Genomic DNA, 25,822 nt, shown 5'->3' with positions numbered 1-25,822 from the left:
CTGTGACAGCCCCATAGAGGCTACGCTGTCCGCACCGGAAAGAGAAATGATTAGTTCACCTCCCGAGTCATTCGGTATTTTATCACGTGATGTGACAGCCATATTGGATATAGAAATTAGTAAATAACTCCCAAACTTCTTTGAAAACAAGTGTGTAGTCAGTTTGTTTTTAACTCTTACTGTTATGTGATGCCTTTCTGGTATCAAATTGTAGCTTTTTTATCTCTTACAATGTCCCAGAATGAACGAACGACTCAAACCCGAAGCCTCGAGAGGTGAACAAATCAATTCTGTACCAACTGCATAGCTTTAGCTTATGGAGATGTGATGTGACATAAGAAGGAACGACAGATCGGGAGGTGAGGTAAACTAACAGACTGCATAGCCTGAAGACCCAGCTAAGCAATGAATTAATCATTTTCTGTTTCTCATAATTTGTCCTTGGTTGTATTATAGTTTTTATATGAATGTAATCAACATGTATGTAAGTACATGTGTTAAGGAATTTGGAAATTAACATGTAAACATTTTATTATATTCTGCTGAAATTAACAAAATGATTTGAAAAAAGATGAGTTCATTTTGATGAACGAGATTCAAAGATCCGAGTCAGTAAAATGATCTGAACTTCCCATCACTACGAGCCTATCATCATTACTTTGATATGATACTCACTGCCCCCACATCCATTTTTTTCTGGAATCTGATTGGTCCACGAGAAATCAATCAAATGGTAACTTGAACTTGATTAGTTAGTTATGTCTGCTACAGAGTGTGATTTTGGCAATCCTGTAAGATCATTACAAATCACACTGTACGACATGGATCTAATAAACTTGGGTACGCAAGTCACATTGATCAATACACCATTTCATGCAGCATTTTTATTGGCTAGTCAGTAGACGTAGGTCATAGCAGCAAACACACTGTGAGATGAAAATGCTACATTTCTGAAACGGTCAGTAAATTACCGCAGGCTATCTTTGGTTGCAAGACCGTGGCAATGGCCATCTTTAAAATATCTCTCACTCTATGATGTAGGACCACCGTTTAGGAGACACCGAGACACGACAAAAGAAATCGCCACGATTGGTCATCTTTTGTCTGGGACATCCCAAAATTGTACAATGTGTACAGAGCATTAATATAAGCACTCACATTCAGTTGTACTGTAATAATATTTATAGTGACACAACAACAAAACTAATAATTGTTTTAATTTTATTATCGTTGTAATTTTTTGTTATTGTTGTACTAGTCAAATTCAGATGTAATGATACAGTATTTTCAGTGATATATTATTATTATTGTTATTCATGAAATCATGAATATCATGAAAATCATCATCATCAACAACTGGGCTTCTTCTCATTGAGTAACTTTACTAGATTTATAACCTGTCCCAGTTGAACAAAGAACAGACACAGGCAGACAGAGATGTGGACTGTGGCTCAGTGGTGGTCATGTGGCCATAATTAGATTTTATTTATTAAATTCAATTCACTTTATGGGCAATTTGTTGAGCTATACCAGAACACACCCAGTTCATTCATTTACTCTATTCCTCTCACACAGAAACCTTCACTAACAGATTCTATTTCAACCTCCACTCATAGTTTCTTTTGCCACCTATTCATGCATGGTGTCTTTAGCACCTCCAAATTCATCTGCACGTATGTAAGCCATAGTGAGAGCTTGCTTGCTTATTCATCCAGAATTTACTCAGCTAAAGTTGCTCTTCACACAGTGTTTCTTGCCACAGTCCAGTTGATCTTATCATACGTTATGTCCGGATTTCAGTGTTGAGAACAGTTCCTTGATCATCGCTAGGGTGGAATCTCTCCCGGGAACTATTCAAAACGAGCACAGAAAGAGCCTGGACCTCTGAACGGCTTCCCTGCAGGAGGCTCTGTATTCAATGCAGGCTGGAATCTGTTTCTTTGTGTGCTATGCATACTGGACATGAAATATTACCCCATCTGTTCTTACCATAAAAGCTTTGAGCACTTCTCTCTTTCCACTACCTCCTCCTTCCTTTTTTTCATTCGGAACTTGCCCAGCATGCTTCTCCATCTCCCTCTCTGCTCCCAATCTCCTATTGCCTCAAAGAACCCTTGCACAGGTACCTGATCAATAGTGTCTTTACAGGTCCATCTACAACTGAACACCTCCTGGAGCTTTCACAGGTAAACGTCAGATGGTGATGCAATTTACTTCATATGATTTCTAGCACTCCCTTAGTTTCAAAGATAAAAAGTAATACCCACTCGCAGTTCCAACGTCTCTGCTGGTTTTTATTCAGCTTGGGGTTTCATCCAGAATGTTACATCATATAACCAGACAGAACATAACCTAATCGCTTGGTAGCCCTGCCCATCATGAAAACTCAAAACTGTCCATTAATCAACAAATATCTTCTAAATGACTGTGATTGACATTGTCATGTCGCGCAGTGACTTCTTGTAACATTCTTGCTTATTCAGACCATTATATCCTTATTGAATATGCCCACATGATTATGGGAATATCCTGCTTTCTATGCCATTTCACATTATACATATTGTGAGCGATTCCTCCACTCTGGAATCGAGAGATAATATACTCAGTATAATCCCTCTGCAGAAAGAAAATATTATCAAAAGCACTCTGCGGTGTTTGATGGCCACTTAGACAGAGAACTGATTCACTGTGTTTTCTTCTATTGTCTAATATAAACACCCAAACATGTTACATCCAACAATAAGATCTCAAGGCTGATGCCATCCAACTGCATCTTAGCAACTAGCAAATGTTAAAGACAAACCTAGAGTAAATCTAAAAAAGATATGCTGCAACATACTAAAGCAAATGTTTTGAAGCAAACAAATCAATCTCTCAAGAATAATCAAGATTATTGATCAGGCACATGGGATTAAAGATTAAACAATCAAAGAGTGAACAACTGGATATTAATTATATGTTTTGAATTGTATGCCATGATCCAAATAAATGGCATGTTTGCCATGAAGCATGTTGCATTCCTCATCCAACAAGTCATGATGACCAGCTACTAATGAGGAAGGAATTGCATTACAAGCAACTAGCTGTGAGCTACTATACACACATTACTACACACATTACATGAATGTGATCACATTGTTCTGCTATATTGTTCCAGTCAATTTTATGCTTCAAAAGCAATTCAACTACGAATATAGAGGTTATACAGAGGAATTACAGTCAAATCAGGTTGATCTTGAAGCTCTGGAGAGGAGAGGGGAAATTATGTTATCACGGAGAATGTGTTGTGACTGAAGAGGACAGGCAGAACTGTCTTTAAAAATTATTTTCCATTTTCTTGACTGTGGTTATAATAACAGTAAAGGAAACTGTGATAAGGTTGATTGCTTTCCATAAAACATCCCAAAATGAGTTAAAAGACCTATGAAATATACTGCCAGGTTTGATGAGATAACGGTAATTTACATTTTAGGTGAATTATAAGGGAGGGACCTTTTGATAATATTCCGAGCTGATCTCGGTTGTCACTATGGGGTGTTGAGCATGGCCTAGGTTCCCACAAGAAGCCCACATAAACGTGAAGTTGGATTATTAAACACTGGTCTTCAATTCCAGTCCAGATGTAACAGTTGATCCATGGAGAGCTGAATTCCATCTCTATGAGATGATCAAGACCCTTGTTCTGGAAACCTTGGCCAGACCACTGGAAAAACAAACACAAACTCCGAGAACTACCAGCTTCTCCATTGACTCACATCTCCACTGAAGTTTCTAAGAATGCAAGGAATAAAAAAATGAAAAAAAGTATCATACAATATAATCCTGGAAAAATCTTTGGTTAGCAACCATTCCCTAAATATGTGAAGAATGCGAGAATTGAGCAGAAGAAAGGCAAGTCATGAAAACAAGCAAAGCTTGAGGTGTTTATAGACCTTATTTAACACTACAGAAAACAAGATCTACAAATCACAGCTAAAGCCAAGTTCTTTTTTTTAGTTACTGGTCAAAGGTGGTCTATCAGACTTAAACACCTTGACCAAGATGGTCAATCAAATCAAACATGGCTGATCAAATATCTAAACCAGCCTGTGCCTGCTCAGATGAGATATTGATCACAAACTGGCTGGTCACAAGCTAACAGGGATGTCATGAGTACTGTATTTAACTCGGTTCCTGAATAATTATTACAATTGAATGTCACATGACTCTTAAATAAAATGCACACTGCAAAAAAAGACACTATGATACTACTTAAGTCATAGAGGTGAACATAGCTGTACTCTAACTTACTAAATGACTTATCTGATTGTCTAAAGAGGACGTAGTTTAAAAAAGAAATTGTGTATCAAAACACACTGAAAACCTTTTCTTTCTTTTTTTTAACGGTCCCATTATGACAAGTGGAGAAAGTAACCGATATACACTGTAAATAAAACAAAGATTACTGGAGTACAAGAAAATACTAATTCAGATTTTCTACTTGGATATTTCACATTTAATTCAATGTGTTACAATTTCTGAGAGAAAATTGATTTACACCATTTTTTTTAACCACAGGAAGCTTTTTACATTCGCTAAAAAGTCTCTACAATGGTTAAGTGTCATTTACTCTGTTTATGACTCAGCAAGATGGTGATAAAGGAAGGATCATTGTTCTTTTTAAGAAGAAAAAGAACAATGTGTGTGTGTGTGTATGTGTGTGTGTGTGTGTGTGTGTGTGTGTGTGTGTGTGTGTGTGTGTGTGTGTGTGTGTGTGTGTGTGTGTGTGTGTGTGTGTGTGTGTGTGTGTGTGTGTGTGTGTGTGTGTGTGTGTGTGTTTTTTTACGTTCGCTAAAGCCTCTACAATTGTTAAGTGTCATATACTCTGTCTGTGACTCAGCAAGATGGTGATTAAGGATCTTACATTGTTCTTCTTAAGAAAGTGTGTGTGTGTCTCTTCCAAAGGGGCCATTAGTTTTTGATGTCAGCTAAGTGGGTAGGTTTGATTGGCATGCAGTTTTAGCAATGCTGCTCTTTAAGTGCTGTAGTGAGCTGCAATTAATACTGGCTACACAAGTGATCCAACTGACAGCAACTGTCCGAGGTATTACAATCCGAACACGTAAACTGCTCTTGCTTAATTTCAGCAGATGGACTGCCCACCCTCAACTTGATGGACGGGCGGCAGGAGGGGTGTCTATTATCCTGTCTTTAGCCCAGTCACCACCGCAACAATGCTTAACAAGCTTGTCTGCGAGGTTAACGCTTCACCCAATCCTGTCAAGCCGAGACGTTGTAATACATGGCAAGTGGAAAAAGAGCTAATTCCATCCCTTCCATACAGGGAGAGAGAGAGAGAGAGAAAGATGAGCAAGCGGGAGAAATTAGAACCACACTGTGATAGGGGGGACATCATGGCCTAGTCTTGTCAAACAGCATTACGATTCAGAGGAAAAGGAAACGCTAGGGGCTGACAGGAAGTAGCATTACCATTACATTAGCACCATTATCACTGGTTGTGCGTATGAGTAAATGCCACACAAAGACAACATTAGGGCACATTTCTTTGCCAAAAAATAAAGAAGAGAGAGAGAGAGAGAGAGAGAGAGAGAGAGAGAGAGAGAGAGAGAGAGAGAGAGAGAGAGAGAGAGAGAGAGAGAGAGAGAGAGAGAGAGAGAGAGAAAACTTGTGATAGCTCCTTATATTCAAATGGGCCCAGGACAAAATAATTTGATGCCAAGGATCCCCAAAAAGGGGGACCACCACATTAGCTATGCTAATGTCTCCACACATCCTTTGGCTTTTGGCAGATCACACTATCTGGGTTCCGCTCACCAGCTCTGCACAGTGAGAGAGAGCGGTCACGCTAGGATGGTCAGCATTATGCTGCGATCAGCATCACTCACCTCCATGTGCTTCTCTTTGAGAGGTCCATGGGCGCAACATGCAAGACCCACAGAACGTTCTCGTGTTTCAAGCTCGGTCTGGCTAACGAGCTCGTCTCAATGCTGCAAGTGCGGAAGAAGTTGAAATACTTGTGATACTGACGATGGATCATAAAAAAAATTATATCAAATGTAACTTTCTTACTTAGTGGGTGAAATGAACTGACAGCTCTCATTCCAATAGAGCAAGCTGATATTAACAGAGACAGAATCATCACTATTTATATTCACAACTCATTAAAGGCACAGTGAAATCTGACTTTTATTAAAAAGGAGTTTATGTAAAGATATTTACATAAACTCATTTTAATGAGTCTATATTTTTAAGCCTATAAACTGTTTAAAATTATGGCTTTTAATTATACTGTAATGTAATAAAATAATTAAAATATACAGTCTTGGTGCTGTTACTATTTTATTAAAATCCACTAAAAAATATTTATTATCTGTAAACGTTCTCAATCAAAAAGTTAATCTTGGACCATGTAGCCTCCTGCAGACATTCACTGGCTACGAGCAGTCTGGAATCGGACACTTAAGGTCTGTGGTCTCTATAGTAACGTTAATCAAACAACAAAAGACAAAGAGAAAATGCACTCATGTTTCTTGCCTGAATAACCTTAGTAAGTTGTATATTTTATTTATAATGTGCAGTGTTATTTTACCTTTGATTACAGTTTCTGTACCTGAATACATGAAAATCTTAAAACACTGTTTATTTCAATCGTATCTTTGTTCAGTTGTTATTTATTTGTGGCAATAAGACTTAGAATTAATGTGAATGAAATCTAAGTTTTTTTATTTTTTTTATTACCTTATTGGAATCTAAATTAGGAATCGATAAGAATCGGAATCGATAAAGTTCAAGCGATACCCAACACTACTAGCCACTCACACATACTTCAGCCTTCAGGGCTGTGTGTAAATAAGAGGACACACTGATCAGGACAACATCGGCCCAGTGTCCTCTTCGGCAGTGTCACACTGTGTACATTTCTCACACAAACAACTGAACACAGCTCCCAGCGGCAAGGCCAGAGAATGTGTGTTTGTGTCTGGCCAGATGGGCCTCTCAGCATGCCACTGCTGTCACACACACACACACAACACTTCACATTCACACATACTGACTCATAAACACATGTCTTGCACACACACAACCTTCCAGGCAGATGACAAGCATGCTAACCTCGTCTGAGCATGGGCCTGTGATTAGTGCATGAGCGCAGACACCCACATGAGCTCTCTATGGTAGGACTAAGCAACACTGTCAATATTCAATATGTCAATTGTACATCTATAATGTAAGTATTAAAATGTACAAATATTTTTTTTTCACATGCTGTATTAAAAAATAATCAACACACTGTTTTTCCCAAAATTGATATAATACATATTATTTATTATAGTTTACTCCAGTATCACATGATCTAATATGCTGATTTGCTCAAAGCTCAAGAAACATTTCTTACCATTATCAATGTTAAAAAGTAGTACAATACTTGTGTGGCAACTGTGACCTTTTTCCCCCATGATTTTTTGGATTAATAAAATGAATAGCTTTTATAACAAGAAATGTAATGCATTTGGTTTAATGCATCCTCGCCCAATAAAAGTATTAATTTCTTTAAAAAAAAATTTTTTTTACTAACCTCATGCTTTTGAACGGGAGTGTTTAGTTCTACAAAAAAAAAAAAAAAAAAGTAAAAAATGCTAGAAAACACATCACACATTTTAAAAATCTGTTAAAAAAGTATCAAAGTAATTAATTGAAACAGTCTAAAATTAAAACCAAAGGCAATTGAATGCTCTTAAATGTCATTCATTTTGCTAATGAAGTTTAAATCAGAGAAACAATTGAAATAGACATATTGGCACAACAAATCTAATGAGAGTGTGGCCATATAAGTAATGGCTAAAATAAAAAGTGCATTAAAATCGCTGCAATATATATCGCCCAGCTCTAATCTAGGGTCATGTGGGTGCACCAACCACTATCATTACCTGTCCTAACTACTACTCATATCAATATAATATGTCAATATTTTTCGAATTTGTCACAGTAGTCAGCATAACAGAAGATAACTTCATTATCAAAATCAAGAGCCAGCTCCTTTAAAACACAACGCTCTGATGTGAACCGTACACAGTTGTGACAGCTCTCATAATGAATATTTCCAAACATTCCTGCAGCCTCTAATTACCACTGGGTTATGAGTGAAGCATGTTCATATATCTCTGTCATACATGCCTATAAGAGCTTGACAAAGAGGTGGATGTTTTCTTTTCCCTGCAGGAGAAGGTAATGCATCATGCGTCTGGGTTTATGTTTATATATGGCTGCTGTTTGTAAATCTGGGATTTACTGCAAACAGAGGAGAGTGCCTAGATAGCCCTGCCAGTGTGGCTATGGTGTACCCTCCTCCCTGAACATGTCTCTGCCTATCTGCACATGCACCACATCATAATATGAATGAACGAAACCAATTAATTTAAAAAATATATATAAATATATCTATATACACTCTAAAATGTACTTTATTCATGTGATGGCAAAGATGAATTTTAATTTTCACCAGCCACTGCTCCAGTCTTCACTGTCACATGATCCTTCAGAAATCAAAATGGTGTGGTGCTGCTTCATGTTTTTATTTTCTAGATTATTGTAGCTCTAGATTAAATGTGACTCGTGAGCATGCATTTACTCATCTGACTTGCACATAAACAGATTCAGTATTCCTCAACATGAATAAAAACAGTGAAATGCAAACTTAGAATATTACGCAAACCTGCAATAATTAAATATGTTAAATAAAATAAATATACTTGTATGTATTCAATCTCATTTATTATTATTAACCATTGTCTTTGCTGCTGACTTTTGATGATCCAATTCAACCTTAATAATAAGTAAAAATAACTTAAGATAAACGTCACATTTGTGTTTTTGTTTGTTTGTTTTATTGCTGAAGAGTGTTGAACTTTTTTCTCCTGCATCATAGTTATAGTTTTTGTCCATTCAAGCGCTATCTGAAGCAGCTTTCTGTCCACATGAGTAGTGTGTGTGTCACACAGACAGAAGATAAGAGCGTGATCATATATTGTAACCAGGGTTTGAAATTCACTTTTTGCACTTACCGGCCAATTTGGCTACTATATTTTTAAGTTACAGGCCATTCAGAACTTCTACTAGCCCCCCCAATCTATAGATAGATAGATTGACAGAGACAGACACTAGGATAGACTCGAGCACCCCCACGACCCTACATAGAACAAGCGGTTAGGAAAATGGATGGATAGATAATCATGTTTTCCTGGCCGTATGTGATATGAGTGCTCCTCTGGATCCTTTCAGCCTTCCCCCGGGTCGCCCGCCAGATTCCCCGTTTTTCTAAATCAGTGCTCTTCACACAGGCACTGTAGTGGACAGCTGTTCAGGGCTCAGGAGAGGGCAGCCAAGGGTTCTGAAGCCAAGACTGTGAACAATATTTTGTGTGACAGCAATATAAAGGTGAGTCAGAGCTGTCAACTGAGTCAACTCACCAGGAAACATTGAGACCCATCTGCTGGAACTTCAAACCCATGCACCCACACACACACACACACACACACACAAGCAAAAAAATATGGGCTCCTCTCAAAATACAGTAGTATAAAACACAGTTCTACAGTTTGTACATATGTTTCGGCTAATTAAATATATTGATGTACTTAGTGTAAACTGATCAAATATTACATACATATTTCCCCTTAAGGGGAAAAAGCATGCAAAATTATATTTAAACAGAAAACTTATTTCAAATTGTAATAATTTAACATTACTGATTTTACATGTTTGATCAAATAAATGCAGCCTCAGTGAGCATAAGACTCAAAAACATGAAAAAATCTCGACCTCAAAATTTAGAACGGTATATACATACATACAGTAGTACATACATAACCCGATTATGAAACTGTGGTTAACAAACCACATTGTTTAACAGAATACGTATTCATCAATTGTTTACAAATCTATCATCAACTGTTTGCTAGAAACAAGTTGTATATATCCATGAAACATTTGCATGTTTGATACATGCCCTAGAGGTCAAACTGGGCAGAAAAGTTGGGTGAGGGAGAAAGCGGATGAAACAGTGAAGAAAAGGAATTTAATTCCTCACCATCCAGCGTAACTCAAGTTTATGGCCATTGCCTTGGTGTTTGATAAAAGCTTAAAGTGTCCTAGCCGTCACTTCCCTCAGCCTGCTCCATGAGAGATGGATTCTTCTGCTCTTCATTCAGCCATGGGCAGAATACACATGATGAACAAGAGAGCTTCTCTCTCTCTCTCTCTCTCTCTCTCTCTCTCTCTCTCTCTCTCTCTCTCTAACAAGGACAAATGGTACCTGTACCCTTCCTGTCTACAGCTTCTATCTATGGAAAGAAGTGTGTGTATGCCTATGAAAATGTGTTTAAAGTAGTGATGCACCGATATGAAAATTTTGGCCAATACCGATAACTCTTTATATTTGAAAGCCGATGACCGATATTATAGCCGATAAATCTGAGATCTAAATTTTTTGTATAATTTTTGAGAGCCTTATTACAAAAACAAAAGTCTCATCATGCCCCAATCACACAATTATAATGATGCTCTCTATCATTCTGTGTAGCTTATGTGACAGACTTGCACAGCGCATGTTCCACTTTACTGTATTTTCTTTTTCAAAATGATTCTAATCATTTCAGTCAATTCAAAAACATCATGGCGAACAGTGCGTATCTGAAGTGTCTCGGCGGGCTGAAGGAAATAATACATTACGGTAGGGGTGGGAATCTTTTACCATCTCACGATTCGATTCGATTCCGATTCTTGAGGCCACGATTCGATTCAAAATCGATTTTCGATTCAAAAAGATTTTCGATTCAAAACGATTCGATTCGATTTTATCCATAATGATTTCTAATCGGGTTTCTGATCATGATCTACTCTCATCTGCTTTGCTATACAGAATGACAAACGGAGACTTTAAAGTGTCTTTTTCACATTTATTAAGTTCAATTCTCAGGGAAGTGCCTTTTATAAAAAACATTGTCTGGTTCTCAATTGCTAGCCTACTCATTAGTATCTAGCTATAAAATAAGTTGGAACAAAACAAAAGTGCTTCTTAATAATACAAAATGGTTGAAAATAGATGCAGTTTACCACAAATATCATGTAGAACACAACCGGTGAAGACAAAAAACATCTATATTTCTCAGTCAGACACAGTAACTTAAAGAATAACAAGTTATGAAAATAAAGTGCTTCTTTCAAAATGAATAATAGTCCTACCCCTAAGCTACCTGGCGATGAAGCAGCGATAGACCGAGTTTTTTTTTTTTTTTTTTTTTTGCCCTCTCGGAGTTGGGAGGGAGTTTCGTGAAGCACTGCAGTGTGCGTTGGTCTGCAGCTGGCGGCTGATTTCACACCGCCGCCGACTTGAGCTGCAAAAAAGCTATGGCCGCCCTGTCAAGGACGCTTGTCAAAAAGTACGGGGAATCTTGTTGACGCTTTGGCCGCTCTGACGTATAGCAGCATTCACAATGAAATGTAAACAGAAAAAACAAGCAATGCATTCGGCAGTTTAGGATATCGCACAAGATTTGTCAACACGGAAACCATTTCATCACTGGAGAGTTTTTTTCCCGACACCATCGTATTAATTGATTTTGATTCATATGCGCGAGGGAGAGAGAGAGAGCAGACAGCGCTCGGGTGAGTGCGCGCGCGCGGCCGGCTCTCTCCCTCTGCTCGTGCAAGCGCGCCCTGTTAAACTGACAGGACTTAATGCAAATGGTAGGAACGAAAGATCTCCCTCTCATCCATTTGCTTCCTTTTTGTTTTAGTGATTTGCCGCTCACGTCCCGTATAGGCTAGTTACAAAAATGGAGGCGAACAGCCAGCTGATTTTATTTATTTATTAAATCGATTCTTGGACATTTCAGATCGATTCTGAATCGTTGCCAATGAGAATCTAGATTCTTCTGTGAATCGATTTTTTTGGCACACCCCTACATTACGGTATTTATCTGCTTTAATATATTGGCCAAATTTTAACGATAACATTAAAAATGAACATATATCGGCCGATACAGATATGGTGGCCAATATATTGTGCATCCCAAGTTTAAAGATATATTTCACCAACCCCAAAAAAGAAATGATGTCATCTTTACTGATCCCCATGTGGTTCCAAACCCACATGGCTGAGCATTTTGAAGAATGAACCGGTACTAGCCACATCCAATAACAATGAATGGGAAAGCTTCAAAAAGGATTAAAATGCTAGCCTAGAAATCTAGACGCCCCTAGCGGCAGCAAAATGTATTTTGCAGCCAGGGCCAGTCTAGCAACTCTCAATACACATTCTAGCAGCAAAAACCCAGATTGGGTCAGGCCAATCACGTCGTGTATAGAGCATGCGGGGCGGGCTTAACATATGACGACAGAGTTGCGACGGCTGGCATAGGCACTTGTAAACAAAGAATGGCGGCAGCAGCTGTCGAACAGCAGTCTTTCAAATCGGCTTTGGCCGCGACTCTGGAGGACTTGGAGTTAAGTTTCTCTTTAAGAAAAGAGCAAAAAACGGCACTTAAATCATTTTTAAAAAAGGAAGATGTGTTCGGAGTTTTGCCGACTGGATACGGAATAAGTTTAATATACCAATTAGCTCCGCTGGTGGGAAAACGCACCACGTCACCTTCTTCGTTGCTCTGATTGGTTGTAGCGCTATCCTATTGCGTGCAGAGGGATTTTGAGAGACAGCCGTTTATCCCGCCTCTCAGAGTAAGCCTAGTCTATGGACAGTGTCCAGACTAAACATCTTGATGTAAGTCTGGCTGGCCAGGCTATTAAAATGCACCATAAAGGTATAAACTTCAAAAATGCTGACATCAGACCTAGCTCTTCTTGGTGCATGTATGAGTGAATGAATCATTCTTTTGAGCCATAACTTTTCAATGAATCAGTTAGATGAATCGGTTCAATACCGTGATTCACAGCTCACCGGAGAGGAGGATTGTCAGCAAATAACAATTTTGGTGTTTATGTCTCACAAATGTACTGCCTTAAAATAAAAGTGTATGGACTTCATCCCCTAAATCAAACATAATTATACTGAAAAGAGTCCAGGACATCCTTGAAAAAAATCATATTTTATGTTCCATGTGGGAAAAAAAACTTCATACTGGTCTTGGAACCACATTAGGGTGAGTAAATTATGACAGAATATTTTTGGGGTGACCTGTTCCCTAAAGCGTACATGAGTGTGTGTGTGTGTGTGTGTGTGTGTGTGTGTGTGTGTGGTGTTCAATGTAGCGTGTGTGGCCATCTGATTGCTTGCTCTGTAGTGGCAATTCCTCTGTGTAAACATGCCATAAATACTCATTAGTAAAAACAAGAGGATGTCACAAACACACACAAACACAAAGAGCAAGAGAGCAGCACCTCGCAGCAACAATAACGAGAGTGACTAATTTAATTAGCACCATAAAACAAGTTCAAAAAAGCCCGAGCCCATTCGCTCCTCGTTCATCCTTAATGACAGAGTTAATCAGCAGTGACTTTACACATCTAATCTTAGAGGACACAATCTCTATTATTCTCTCTCTCTGCTTTAGCACTTTTGTAAATCAGTCCACACTTTTGTCATTGTGTAATGTCTGAAAGATCCAACAAACCACCAGCCTGCCAGTAAAACCTAGTATCATATTAATTACCTCCTTCGATTAGATCGGTAATAAGTCTTACGCTGTGACAGAGACGGCTAATGATCATTGACAATTACTTGATTCAAATGAGCTCTGCCTTAATGGAGTCAGATTGGCGCACCTCTTCTGTTGTTCAGTCATTCCCAGTGAAGACAGACATTGTACACAGCTTTGAGAAATTAACATGACTGTAGGTTTGCATTATCTCAGTACACAATCTAATCATGATTTAATTTGGTAAAAACATTCATAAAAAACACTGAAACAAAGCAGTGCCTTGAGGTAAACTATTATTAGGTGCAAAGGGAACAGACAGTAGCCCATCCAGAACAGGGTTATTATCTTTGACTAAAACAAATTTTACTCCAATTTTACTCCAACCAAATGCTGAAGCTCATGCACTTGTGGGAAATCAATAGAATGCCTTTAATCTACCAACAAATCTACCAAATACATCAAGGCTCCCAGTTCCTGTTTGAGCAGATCACAATCGTGATTTTAGGACACATGTAGCGAGCTAAAGTTAAACTCACAGGTTGGTGTTTCTTCTGCAGGTGTTTCTTCTTCTTGCTGTGTGTATGGGCCAGGCGAGGGTTGTTCTCCTGGTCTGAGTGGTGGTGCTGGTGGTTGTTGTGGTTGAGTCGGTCTTTGTGTAGGTCTATGTTCAGTCCGTTCGGCACTCGTCCGGGCTTCTTCTTGCGCAGCGGTCCTGCCTGGTTCTGCTTCTGCCTCCGCTCGTGGGGCTTCAGGGTCATGTCCTTCTAACAGAAAAAAAATTGATATGAGTATAAAACATTTTTTGGATTAAAGGCGACATGCAATAAATTGAATCTTTTTCTTTCATAATAAATCTTATGATGCACAATTCATTAGTAGAGGTTACTCTAAAGGGAAAAAATATTTTAACAAAATGCAAGAACTTTTTAAGCCTCTAAAATGGCTTTCCTGATTACTGACTTAACTAAGGCTGCTGGGCGAAGAAGACAAAATATTGTTCACTTTTAATAGTAGCCTACTTTTTACAATCCAATCAAATGTAAATTAATCAAATCCAGCCTTGCCGAACAGTATTTCCTACTATACACAACCGTTCAAAAGTTTGGGATCATAGTAAGAATTTAAAGAAATATACTTTTATTCAGCAAGGACACATTCAAGTAAAGCTATTTATAATATTACAAAATATTTATATTTTCAAATAAATGCTGTTCTTTTGCATTTTCTATTTATCTAAGAAATCTGAAAAAAACTGTTTTCCAAAAAAAAAATTAAGCAGCATAACTGTTTCTTGAGCAGCTAATTAGCATATTAGAATGGTTTCTGAAGGATCATGTGACATTTAAGAAGTAAAGCTTGTTGTTCAGCATAAATATTCAAATAGAAAACAGTTATATTCAATAGAAATAATATTTCACAACATTACTGTATTTTTGATCAAATAAATGGCTTGGTGAGCAGAAGAGACTTCTTTCAAAAAGCATTTAAAAATATTACTGGCCCCAGACTTTTGTATATTCCGTCTCACTCTGAAATATGTAACATTATGGAAATGAGTGTGATGTAAATGAAATGCACATGCTGTTTCATGTCTTTAAGGACCATTAATAAACAGTATGAAGACTATTCCTGCTACAGAACGGATATACTGTTTGTGCTAAAAGACATTACACAACATGAGCATTATACTCTCCAGTAGGCCTACGCTTGTCTACCTCCAGCAAACATTGTTCTGCCAAGCTGCTAAATAAAATAATCTTTAGCCCACAGAAAAACAAGTGTTCTGATAAAAGGAGTCTGAAGAACAGCGGAGGAAGCAGAGACGCAGTGCTCCGGTCTGACACAGAACTTTCTCATCCACTGAGAACTCCAGACAGGAAGATCAATATTCAATATGACAAAGCTGGTCTCTGCAGGGGAGCTGTGTATCTCCACATATCTCTGCTTACAGAACGAATCAATTACATTATTATACTCCAGCTACAGAGAGATAGATACTTCTCATGCTGAAAACTCTACACTACGGGAAGGAAAAGTGAGACATTCAATACAGTTCAGAGTAGGAACGCCTACTAGAATAACGATGTCCGTGTGAACAGGGCTATATTTATAACATGTAACGCCAGATGAAAACAAAATAATATATATATAAATATGTATAATTATCATATTAGAATTCTTTCTGAAAAATCATATGACACTGAAGACTGGAGAAATGTTGCTGAAAATTCAGCTTTGCCATCACATGTATTCAAATGTTTTTGAAATTATAATATTTCAAAAAATGCTATTTTACTGTATTTTTTATTAAATAAATGCAGCCTTGGTAAGCACAAAAGAATTTTAAAAAACAGACTCCCAAACTTTTGAACAGTAGTGTATATATGACGTATTTTCTTACTAAACATTCCGAGAACAATTCTGAGTGATGAACCAAATGAATCACTGAGCTTTGAATCAATTCACTGAAGTTGACAGTTTGTAGTGATTCACAAAATAATCTATTCTAATGTCATTTTTACTACTGTATTATAAGATAAGAAGGGTTTGCAAAACTATTAAAATCACACATTCTTTGGAATGGAATCATACTTTAGGAAGAGGGAGCAGACCAATTACAAAACGATGGGCAGCAGAGTGCTGTTTAATGTAAAAATAATGATATTATGTCTCTTCACATTGTCAAAGTTTTCATATTTTACTTTAGAGATGTAGAACAGTGTCCTTTTTGACAAATTTTCAAGAGATTCGCTAATTTCCTTAAATGGCAGCTCCTTTAATGCTCTTCATTTTAAGCTCTGCGCGTGTGCGTGTGCGTGTGCGTGTGTGTGTGTGTGTGTGTGTGTGTAATGTCAGTGTGTGTAATGTCAGTGTGTGATTAAAAATGAGTAATGGCTCTGACAAATGTTTCTTCTCTTAAAAAACCTTCAGATTTATCAGCAAATGTCTGTGTAGACCAGTCCAGTAAAATGAAACATACTGTAAGCAAACATTACTTATGTACAAAGTTGTGTGTGTTTATTTTGCATCACTCCAAGCCCTTAGAAGATTAAATCCACCATTTCTCAAACGTAAAGAAATGTGTTATGCATCTGATGCAAACCATATGTACTGTACCTTCTACTGTGCAAGTGTGTGTGTGTGTGTGTGTGTGTGTGTGTGTGTGTGTGTGTGTGTGTGTGTGTGTGTGTGTGTGTGTGTGTGTGTGTGTGTGTGTGTGTGTGTGTGTGTGTGTGTGTGTGTGTGTGTGTGTGTGTGTGTGTGTGTGTGTGTGTGCAGATACACCATCAGCCCTCATCCGCCTGCGGGGCTGATCCATCATGTTAAACTTATGTACTAAATCAGATTACATGCTTCAGAGACATTACATGTTTAATAGCCTTGTTCATGTACTTGAAGTCAGAGACATCAAAAGAGCTCTCGGCTGAGCAGACGGAGCATGTCAGGACTGCAAGATACAGCAGGCTGATAACCAGCCATCAACTCTTCAGCTCTGGTAGAGCACTCTGGGTATTTGTGCTGAGGGACAGCCTCTATTCATTCAGTATCTCTCTATTCAGCGATCAGAATCATTCAGACTCACAAAATCAAGCTGAGGTTGATTCACTTCAGCTGCTTGAGAGGAGAAGCTCTTCTAAACCAACATCTAGACGAGACTGTGGGTATGTTCAGTATATTAAAGGATATGTTCATGGAAAAACTCTAGTCCTATCAGTTAAACACGCAATTTAAAGTTGGCATGAAGCGATTTTGTCCAATTAGAATTTATTGGATTGTTGATTGTTAGGGGAAATTACTTTGATTAAAGATTAAGACGGAACAGGAATAAAAAAATATATGTGCACGCGGATAAATCATTTATAATAAAAAACGTTTTTGATTTTATGGTGACTTTATTGGGGTCCTGTGACAACATTGTAGCATAATACCATTTGAAACAGCTGCACGATATGCACGATTTGTTTTTGCTATATATATTGCAAAAATGAAAACAAATTCACCAGATGACTTGAATAGCTCTATTTGAAAATAATTAATCATTCTACAATGATTGATGTGATTTTATAGGGGAGTGGATCTGCATAGAAAATAATAAACAAATTAAAAGCATAGATAAATACAATAGAACAAAGATAAAATATAAAAGAAACAGTGTTTTATGTTTTTCAGTTAAGTCTAACAACATGCAGGTACAGAAATCAAACAAATCAAGTGTAAATTAACACTGCATAGTCTTCACTGTAAAAATTAAATATAGCCTACACTTAATCTTTGTGAAAGCTACAAAAATTTTGTTTGATTAACATTAATGACAGACAGCAGAATTAACATATACAATTAGACTGCTGAATATTAGGCTGGTATAAGGCTGAATATAGGCTGGAATAAAAAAAGAATATTAGGCTGCTGTCACTTTAAGACTGAATGCACAGATTCACTAATACACATCTGTTTTAGTTGTTTACGTTCACTTAAGACATAAGCGACTGTGTTTACGAGGATACTCGCTGAGACAGGCATTTTGACATAATTATGAGTGTATGTGTCCGTTCAAGAACAAAGAGTAAAAAGGAACAGAATTTGACACTAGTGTGCGAGGTCTGAGTTCTCTTCCGTGTCTTCTTTTAAAATCGCTTGAAGGTTTACACTGAGAAGACCTAAAACGTGCAAATAATAAACTTTCACTCTATGATAATTAAACTTTGCAATTAATATGTGAATCACGTGCGTTTCGAACCGTGAGCCCTGGTTAGTACAGTACAACTACGATCCCTATACTTGCATCACACATCCTGTCATGTCATGTGGATGCACACATTTCGATATTGATGCTAAAACGATATATTGCACAGCCCTATTTGAAACTATTTCAATGGCGTACTGTTTAAAGTGATATTTAAAAAATTGTATGCAGTAGACAGTATATTCTGAACAGTAGTATCTATCCTTTAAGTATCTGAGCCAAAAACGTATTATCCTTCTCTCTTTCAAAATACATCAGATTTTAATCAAAAAGGCCATAAGAGCGTGCAATAAGCAATGCTGTATGAAGGGAGACTTTAGAGGAGGGTGGATTCTAGGGCGGTCTGGAAACTGTCTGGAATGACAGAAAAGCGCAAGAGATTATTTAGGATATGGAAACAGTTTGTCAAGCATACTGAGCGTGAACCTGAATGGCTTTTCCACAGCAATCACTTCCATGATCACAAAGCGTTCGAGTATGTGCTGAACCAGAGCCATAGTCTGGGACACATAATTCAACGGATGGGCCTAATTATGTGGATTTTCTTCTGCAGGAACTACAATGATCTTTCGACAACATGGCAAACTTCATTAATCTATCTGCAAGCACATCTGGCCCTAAAGTGCATCTTTCAGTGTGAATTACGTATAACAACATGTGATGCTCTAAAGCTGGCAGAGGAAACACTAGAAGTTCACTCTGGGAACACATATGACGATATATTTGATTGGGTTTGCTCATCTAACTTGTGTAGTCTATCCTTGGAAAAAACATTAAGACTTACTTTTTTTTTTATAAAGATCTCTTTTCTATATTCTAGAAGAAAACAGCAGTTTTTTGTCTTTCGGTGCATTTTAGTATAAACTCTTCTCTTTATCTGTATTTCTTTGCCTGTAGTATATATCACATACTGATAAGTGTTTATCATTATAACATTCAGAGTGCAAAAAAATGAATAAAGAGATATATTTTTTTTTTATATTCTGCTTAATGTTAGGACAAAGAGTGTCATCAATTTCAGAGAATATTGTTTGTATTTATTTATTTTTTGCCATTTCCCAAGAGATTTAGCGAGGTAAACTCTGGATACAAGAACAGCCCTGCATCTACCCACAAATACACAACACACAAGCTCCCTAGAGTTCACTTTGCTACCTTGCTTTCTAGAAGTTCTTCTTTTGCTGTGGGGACATAAAACACTTCCGTACTCTCTCACACACACAACATCACTCAAAGCCAGCAGCTTTCAAGTGCAAAGTAGCTTTTTACAGTCTACACAGGGTTTATCTTTCATCTGCTTCACCACGAAAATGTAATGATGTCTGAACAGAAAGGAAGACACATTCAGACAACATCCAAATGCAGAGACTTGCCTTCTCAGTTTTATGAGCCAAGTAGATTCTTAATGCAAAAACATTACTTAACTCCACAGTTAACATGAGCTAACAAAGAACAATATTTTTAAAGCATTTATTAAATATGGTTTATTTTCATTTCTATTCATACTATTATTTTTCACAACAATACATATGGGTAATAACACTGTACAATAAGGTTTCATTAGTTAACAATAGTTAACTAGTTGACATGAACTAGCATTTATTAATCTTTGTTAATGTTAATCTCTTTATTTACTAAGATTGAAAATCATTTTAGGATCAAAAGTTAATGCACTATGAACTAATATGAAAATGAAAATTTGTATAAACTAACATTAACAGAGGTTAATATACTGTACGCTGTTAGAATTATATTGCTCATTGTTAGTTAATGTTAGTAATAAGTAACTAATGTTAACAAATGAGACATTATTGCAGTGTTACCAAAGTTGTATGTTGTCATTAGTTAATGAATTATGGACCAACAATATTATATTAGGCTATACTGTAATAAACATTAACATTAATGAAAAATGTAAGAAAAAACATATTTAATCATCATTATCATATAGAACATTATTTATATAATGAACTACTAAGTAAAAAGATTTGTATTCTTGTGTTGTCTAGTCAAAAGGCTATGAAAACAGTATTTGACCGACTACCAGTTCAATAACGTGCTGTTTCTCAAACCCTGATAATGATCTAGTGTACTTTTTCGTCTGCACTGCACTGCTAAAACCTCCTCCTGATTCATTAGTGACACATACGAGGGCTGTACACACTATCCTACAGATGCAGGGGATGCTGACGAGGCAACCAGGAAAACTCCCACTCCCTTTACCCAGCAGTAAATGAGAGAGACAGAAAGAGAACAGCATGGGAGACCTGCACTTCGATCCCATTCCGTGATTACACCCCTGTTCTACAGCAGAGCCACTCCAGGGATCAGTTCCCCTGCCAAGCGTAACTACACAGGCTTTTGTGAGATGGAGAGAGAGATTCTGTCCATGGCCTTTCTGTTTTATTAGTCTTATCTGTGGCCCTGAGGGAAGATATTACTTCTTTAGCAAAAAACAAAAACAAAGAAAGCACTAGCAGGAAAGCACACTACATAAATGGTTGCTTTGAGACGCCGCAAGAAGCAATAGGCTTTCGTGACCAAGCAAGCACCGATTTAGAAAACATAACACAGCAATTGAGTTCTATTCCTAAGATGGATGGAGGGGGTGAAATAGATGAAATGAGAGGGGAAAGGGACCTGTGCCCTCCACATGAGTGAGTAAACACCATACGTCCATCTGTCTTCCCACTGACTCCCTACTGACATGCTTTATCAAGTTTTTGTTTTGTTCGTCAGAAAAATAAATTAATATTCTGGTGTAAATGGTGTCATATAAGAACAACACTCTTGAATTAAATGTATGTTTTACTCCATCTGCAAACTTGCTTTAACCTTAATCAATTCTGGTAGATTTACGCTAATAAGAAAATAAGACAGAAAAGACATTATCTGAAAACAAGTTTTATTAGCCGATTTAATGCAAATTTCCTTAAAATGTCGATATATGAACACTGGAAAGAAAATATATAAAATTAAAAAGAGGTTAGGCTATTTTAAATTGTAAAAATATTTTACAATAGTACAGTTATACTGTAATTTTGATTAAATAAATGCATAAGAGACTTTCAAAAATATAAAAACAAAATATTACCAACCCTAAACTTTTAAAAGGTAGTGTAGTCTATATGTCAATACTGTATACGCACTACATCTGAATGCTCTAGACCAGCAAACTGCCAAAACTTCTTTAAAACTTAAAAGTTTTTAAACTTAAGAGTTTAAAACTTAGTTTTAATCGAGTTGGATCCCGCTTGCTGATGATTGATTCATCAAAGGCATTTGATTAGCAGCATCTGACTGCTACTTACCCTCTTAATTCCTTTGGAAGCAGTACGGGTGCACTTAGTTTGTCACACATGGCTTCTCCATTTTGACCTAGTTTTGTTAAATAAATAATGACACTAATATGTCATGTGTTACCAAAATACCAAATGTTAAGATATGCCAAGGACCAGATTATTTTTTTATTATGTCCTGATATGTAAATTCAATAGACTGTCCTTTCTTTTTCACATATGTACACTATATATACTACATATACGCATGTAGTATATATAGCATAGGCTATATACTGTATATGTAGCGTGCATAATATGTTAACATTAAGTCACTCGAGGCTATGCATTACAGTGATTTTATCATGGGCTCTTGTGACTTATTGCTTTAGTAAAAGCAGGGGGGAAGAAGCCGATGGCCTTCAAATGCAGGTTAAAAGACATCAACTCTATTACAACAAAGGTTAACCACCCTCCACCATCCGGCACTCATCAAAGAGAATATTTCATTAGCTCAACTCAATAAGCAATTCAAAGAACGATAAGAGCCGGTTTAAAGATGTATCTAATTAAAGGCCAGGCCAATCTAAGAGTGTGAATCCTTAGAGGCAAGGGGAAATAAAGACCCCATATGGACCGAAGAGGTCATGCATGGATGGCATGAAAGGCAAACATCTTGTTCTGAAATCAATCACCATGACAGGAAGGGAGAGGGGCTTGTGCTTTGAAGCCCTCTGCCTCCATCCTCCCAAGTAATGGAGCTCAATCGCTGACAGATGGAGGGAGCGGCGGGGGGAAGCGAGCAAACGCATAAACGAATGAACGAATGAAGCAGTCTGTGTCCGTGGGGGGGAAGTAGGTCATTCATGCTTGGGCAGTTTGTACAGATTCACTGTAACAAAGCCGTTCCTGTAATAGCCGAGATCTGGGCTGAACCGTATTTTCTTCACATTCTAGAACATTTTAGAAATAGCATCTTTTTTTTTCTTCTTCCAGGAGATGCATTACAGAAACATCCCAACCCAGAATCCTATTATATCTGTTTAGTAACCATGCCAATTTCATTTAGGATCACATTTAGACCATTTGTAAAGTGCCCCAATTAGGCTTTTTTAAAGGCCCCTCATTTTGTTTTTGAGGACTCCAACAATAGGTTTACATGTATCCAAGGTCATAAAACACTATATACATAATATACAGTGCAGCATCACCTCTTTTCTCACAGTGTCTTAAATGGTTTGATCAAGAATTATCTGCAAAGTCTTGGTTGTGATTGTTTTACTGCTTACAGCGCATGTCGGAAACCAACCGCTCATTACCATATATGAATTTCAGCTCCGGAGGCTTCCTCAGCACTTGATACACAGTGACACGAACAGTAACGATGGCGTCGGTTTTACCATATCAATTCGAGTCCTCAGCCTTTAGCATTCACAGCGCAGAAAGCAGCATCTTCTCAACATGTCGACGACACAAACCAAACTCTTCCAGGCCTCAGCTTACACTACAATGTTTGTGGGCGGGTCAAGTTAGACATTGTACGCAGGCAGCCAATGAAAACAACATGCTGCCATTATGCAAATTTGTAACAAACCTACAAAGGTTCGTGCAGGAAGTAACACTGGAATTACTGACGATTCATTTCAGGCAGTTCACCTCTCTTTTTTAGAGACAATAACAATAATAGAGCACTTATCGTGAATGACTTTTTACATTCACAAACAGCTTTATTACACACTACATGAAAGGTAACATCCAAAAAAAGTAGAATAGGGGCACTTTCAGACTTAAGGGGATAGTACACCCAAAAATGTACTCACCCTCATGTCGTTGCAAACATGTAAACTCTTTCTTCTGTAAATTAGTAATACTGTAGCAGATGATTCTAAAACTAGACAACATGCAGACCGAGTCTCTTGAGCGTGGTTGTTTTTGTACTAAATGATTAGCAAAATGCTCTACTGCGGTTCTAAGCAATACGATCACACCGCAAGATAAGAAGTATCAAAGACCAACTCAAGAGCACATCAAAGGCCGCACAACAGGTTGCTTCGTGATACTTGCCTTTTATGTTATGAGAGGGCAAAGTCTTTTAATTAAATTCACGTGAGACAAAAGAATCAATTGGTCCGAGAGCAACGTCTGGATTTAGCCCAGGCAATTAACATGATTATAATAGTCATTTAATTCCATGGGATAAAACACTTTTCCAACAGCTGGCTTCAGACAGTTTTTCAACATCAGAATGAAAAATAAGAGAAAGCTCAAAAAGGGCTCTGGGGGTAATTATTAAAAATGTAATAGCTTTATAACTGATGAGTACAAAATGATATGAATAATTATTCACAGCTTTCATGTTTGATCCCCAACCTATATGCTACGCACTGCAAGTAGTTCACATGAGGCCCATTCCAGTGTTTTACTGCCTTTAATCACAAAGCCTTATATAAAACAGTAATGTTAAGTTAAATTCAGTTAAGGTCAAAAGAAAGTCCACACTATTACAGTCCATTATGATACCAAATCCATTATAACAACAATAAAGCCACTGTGTGCTTTCACACAGCCATTAGTTTCAATATATTTCAATATTGTGACATGGCTTCAGGTACGCTACACTGCCATTCAAAGGTTTGGAGTGGGTACGATTATTTTAACGTATCTTATGCTCACTAATGCTACATTTAATTGATTAAAAAACAGTCAAAACAAAAATATTGTGAAAGATTATTACAATCTATCTAAAAAAATGGCTTTAAAAATGTTTTATTCATTACTATGATGGCAAATATTTTTAAAACAGCATCATTATTCCAGTCTTCAGTGTCACATGATCCTTCAGAAATCAGTCTATTATGTTGATTTGGTGCTCAAGAAACATTTCTTATTAATATCAGTGCTGAACACAGTTGTGCTGCTTAATATTTTTAAGAAAATACATTGATCTCCTTTTTCAGGATTCTTTGATGTATAGAAAGTTTAAAACAATAGCATTTATTTGAAAAATAAATATTTTGTAGCATTATAAAGGTCTTCACTGTCAATTTTAATAATTTTAATGGATACGTCCTGAATAAAAGCATATACTTACTGACCCAAAACTTTAGTATCAGTAACTTTAGTAACAGTAGTATACATGGCCCAATGTGGGATATTTGTCAGGTAACATCGTTATGCCTGTAGGTGGCGACAACTACATGTCTTTATAAGTGAATGTGAAGTGAATCATTCATTTAACCGAGTGAGTCAATTAATCATTCACCCAATCGATTCGTTCAAGAACACTGGTTCTTACAATAAAATAAGCGACTGTACTAGGGATGGGACGGAATGAAAATTTAATATCACGATTATAGTGACCAAAATTATCGTGATTATCAATATTATCACGGTTTTGTTCAAACAAAATGTGTGATGAATGTTCAAACAAAATGTGTGATGAATGTGTTCAAAAATAACTGATGCTCACATTGAAAACATATAAACAAGTTTTATATTTGAAAATCAACAAACAACAAATAAAACAAGCAGCTCTATGCACTTTTTTAAGCAAGATTCTATTCTGTGGCATTTCCTTTCTTATAATGACCGTCGTCATAGCAACGCATTAAAACACAGCGCACATCCATTTATCACAACGGGCGCGCGCTCTCGTTTCATTCAAATACAACTTGCCGTTTTGCGTCTCCGTTTTTGATTGTATTGAAAATGAAATCAGAGTTTGATCATATTGTTGTGATCATCTTGACTGGACGATTGTTTTGTACGCACGCTGTACAAAATCGATTTATAAACAAGTAAGATTTAAAACATTAACGTTAATCTCAATTCAATATGTCCCCGTAATTATGTGGTTAAAAAATCTGTGTAATAAGTGTACAATGAATCTATACACATTAGTATCCCTTAAATGGCACTCTTACAGTAATAATAGTCTTGTTTGAACTTGTTTGTTCGTCTTTGGCTCAAAGCCACTTGCTGCAAACCATTCTTTGTGAGTGAGCTAAAATACTTAAACTTTGAAACAACATTTTGTACCCAATTATTTCACAGACGTAGTTTTGGTATTGAGGTCAAAGTTAACTTGCCTTGCGTTCGCTATACAACAGTGGGTGCTGGTCACACAAGACGACTCGGCAGTTTTG

General features: G+C 37.1%; 1 protein-coding gene across 11 annotated transcripts in view; it reads right to left on the bottom strand.

Annotated features, from left to right (window-relative positions):
• The window catches only part of auts2a (activator of transcription and developmental regulator AUTS2 a), a 331,482-nt gene that overhangs the window by 226,432 nt on the left and 79,228 nt on the right, over nucleotides 1-25,822 (bottom strand). For 9 of the 11 annotated variants that reach the window (XM_079600773.1, XM_079600784.1, XM_079600782.1 and 6 more), the window contains one exon: nucleotides 14,192-14,419. In XM_079600773.1, coding sequence (XP_079456899.1) covers nucleotides 14,192-14,419 — 228 coding nt within the window. The remainder of the gene's footprint in view (nucleotides 1-14,191; nucleotides 14,420-25,822) is intronic. The other 2 variants (XM_079600781.1, XM_079600775.1) reach the window with 1 other exon arrangement.

The sequence above is a fragment of the Phoxinus phoxinus genome, assembly GCF_949152265.1.
Source record: "Phoxinus phoxinus genome assembly, chromosome: 23".
Classification (NCBI taxonomy): domain Eukaryota; kingdom Metazoa; phylum Chordata; class Actinopteri; order Cypriniformes; family Leuciscidae; genus Phoxinus; species Phoxinus phoxinus.
The sequence above is the reverse complement of the archived record's forward strand: the minus strand, read 5'-3'. Positions and strand labels throughout refer to the sequence as shown.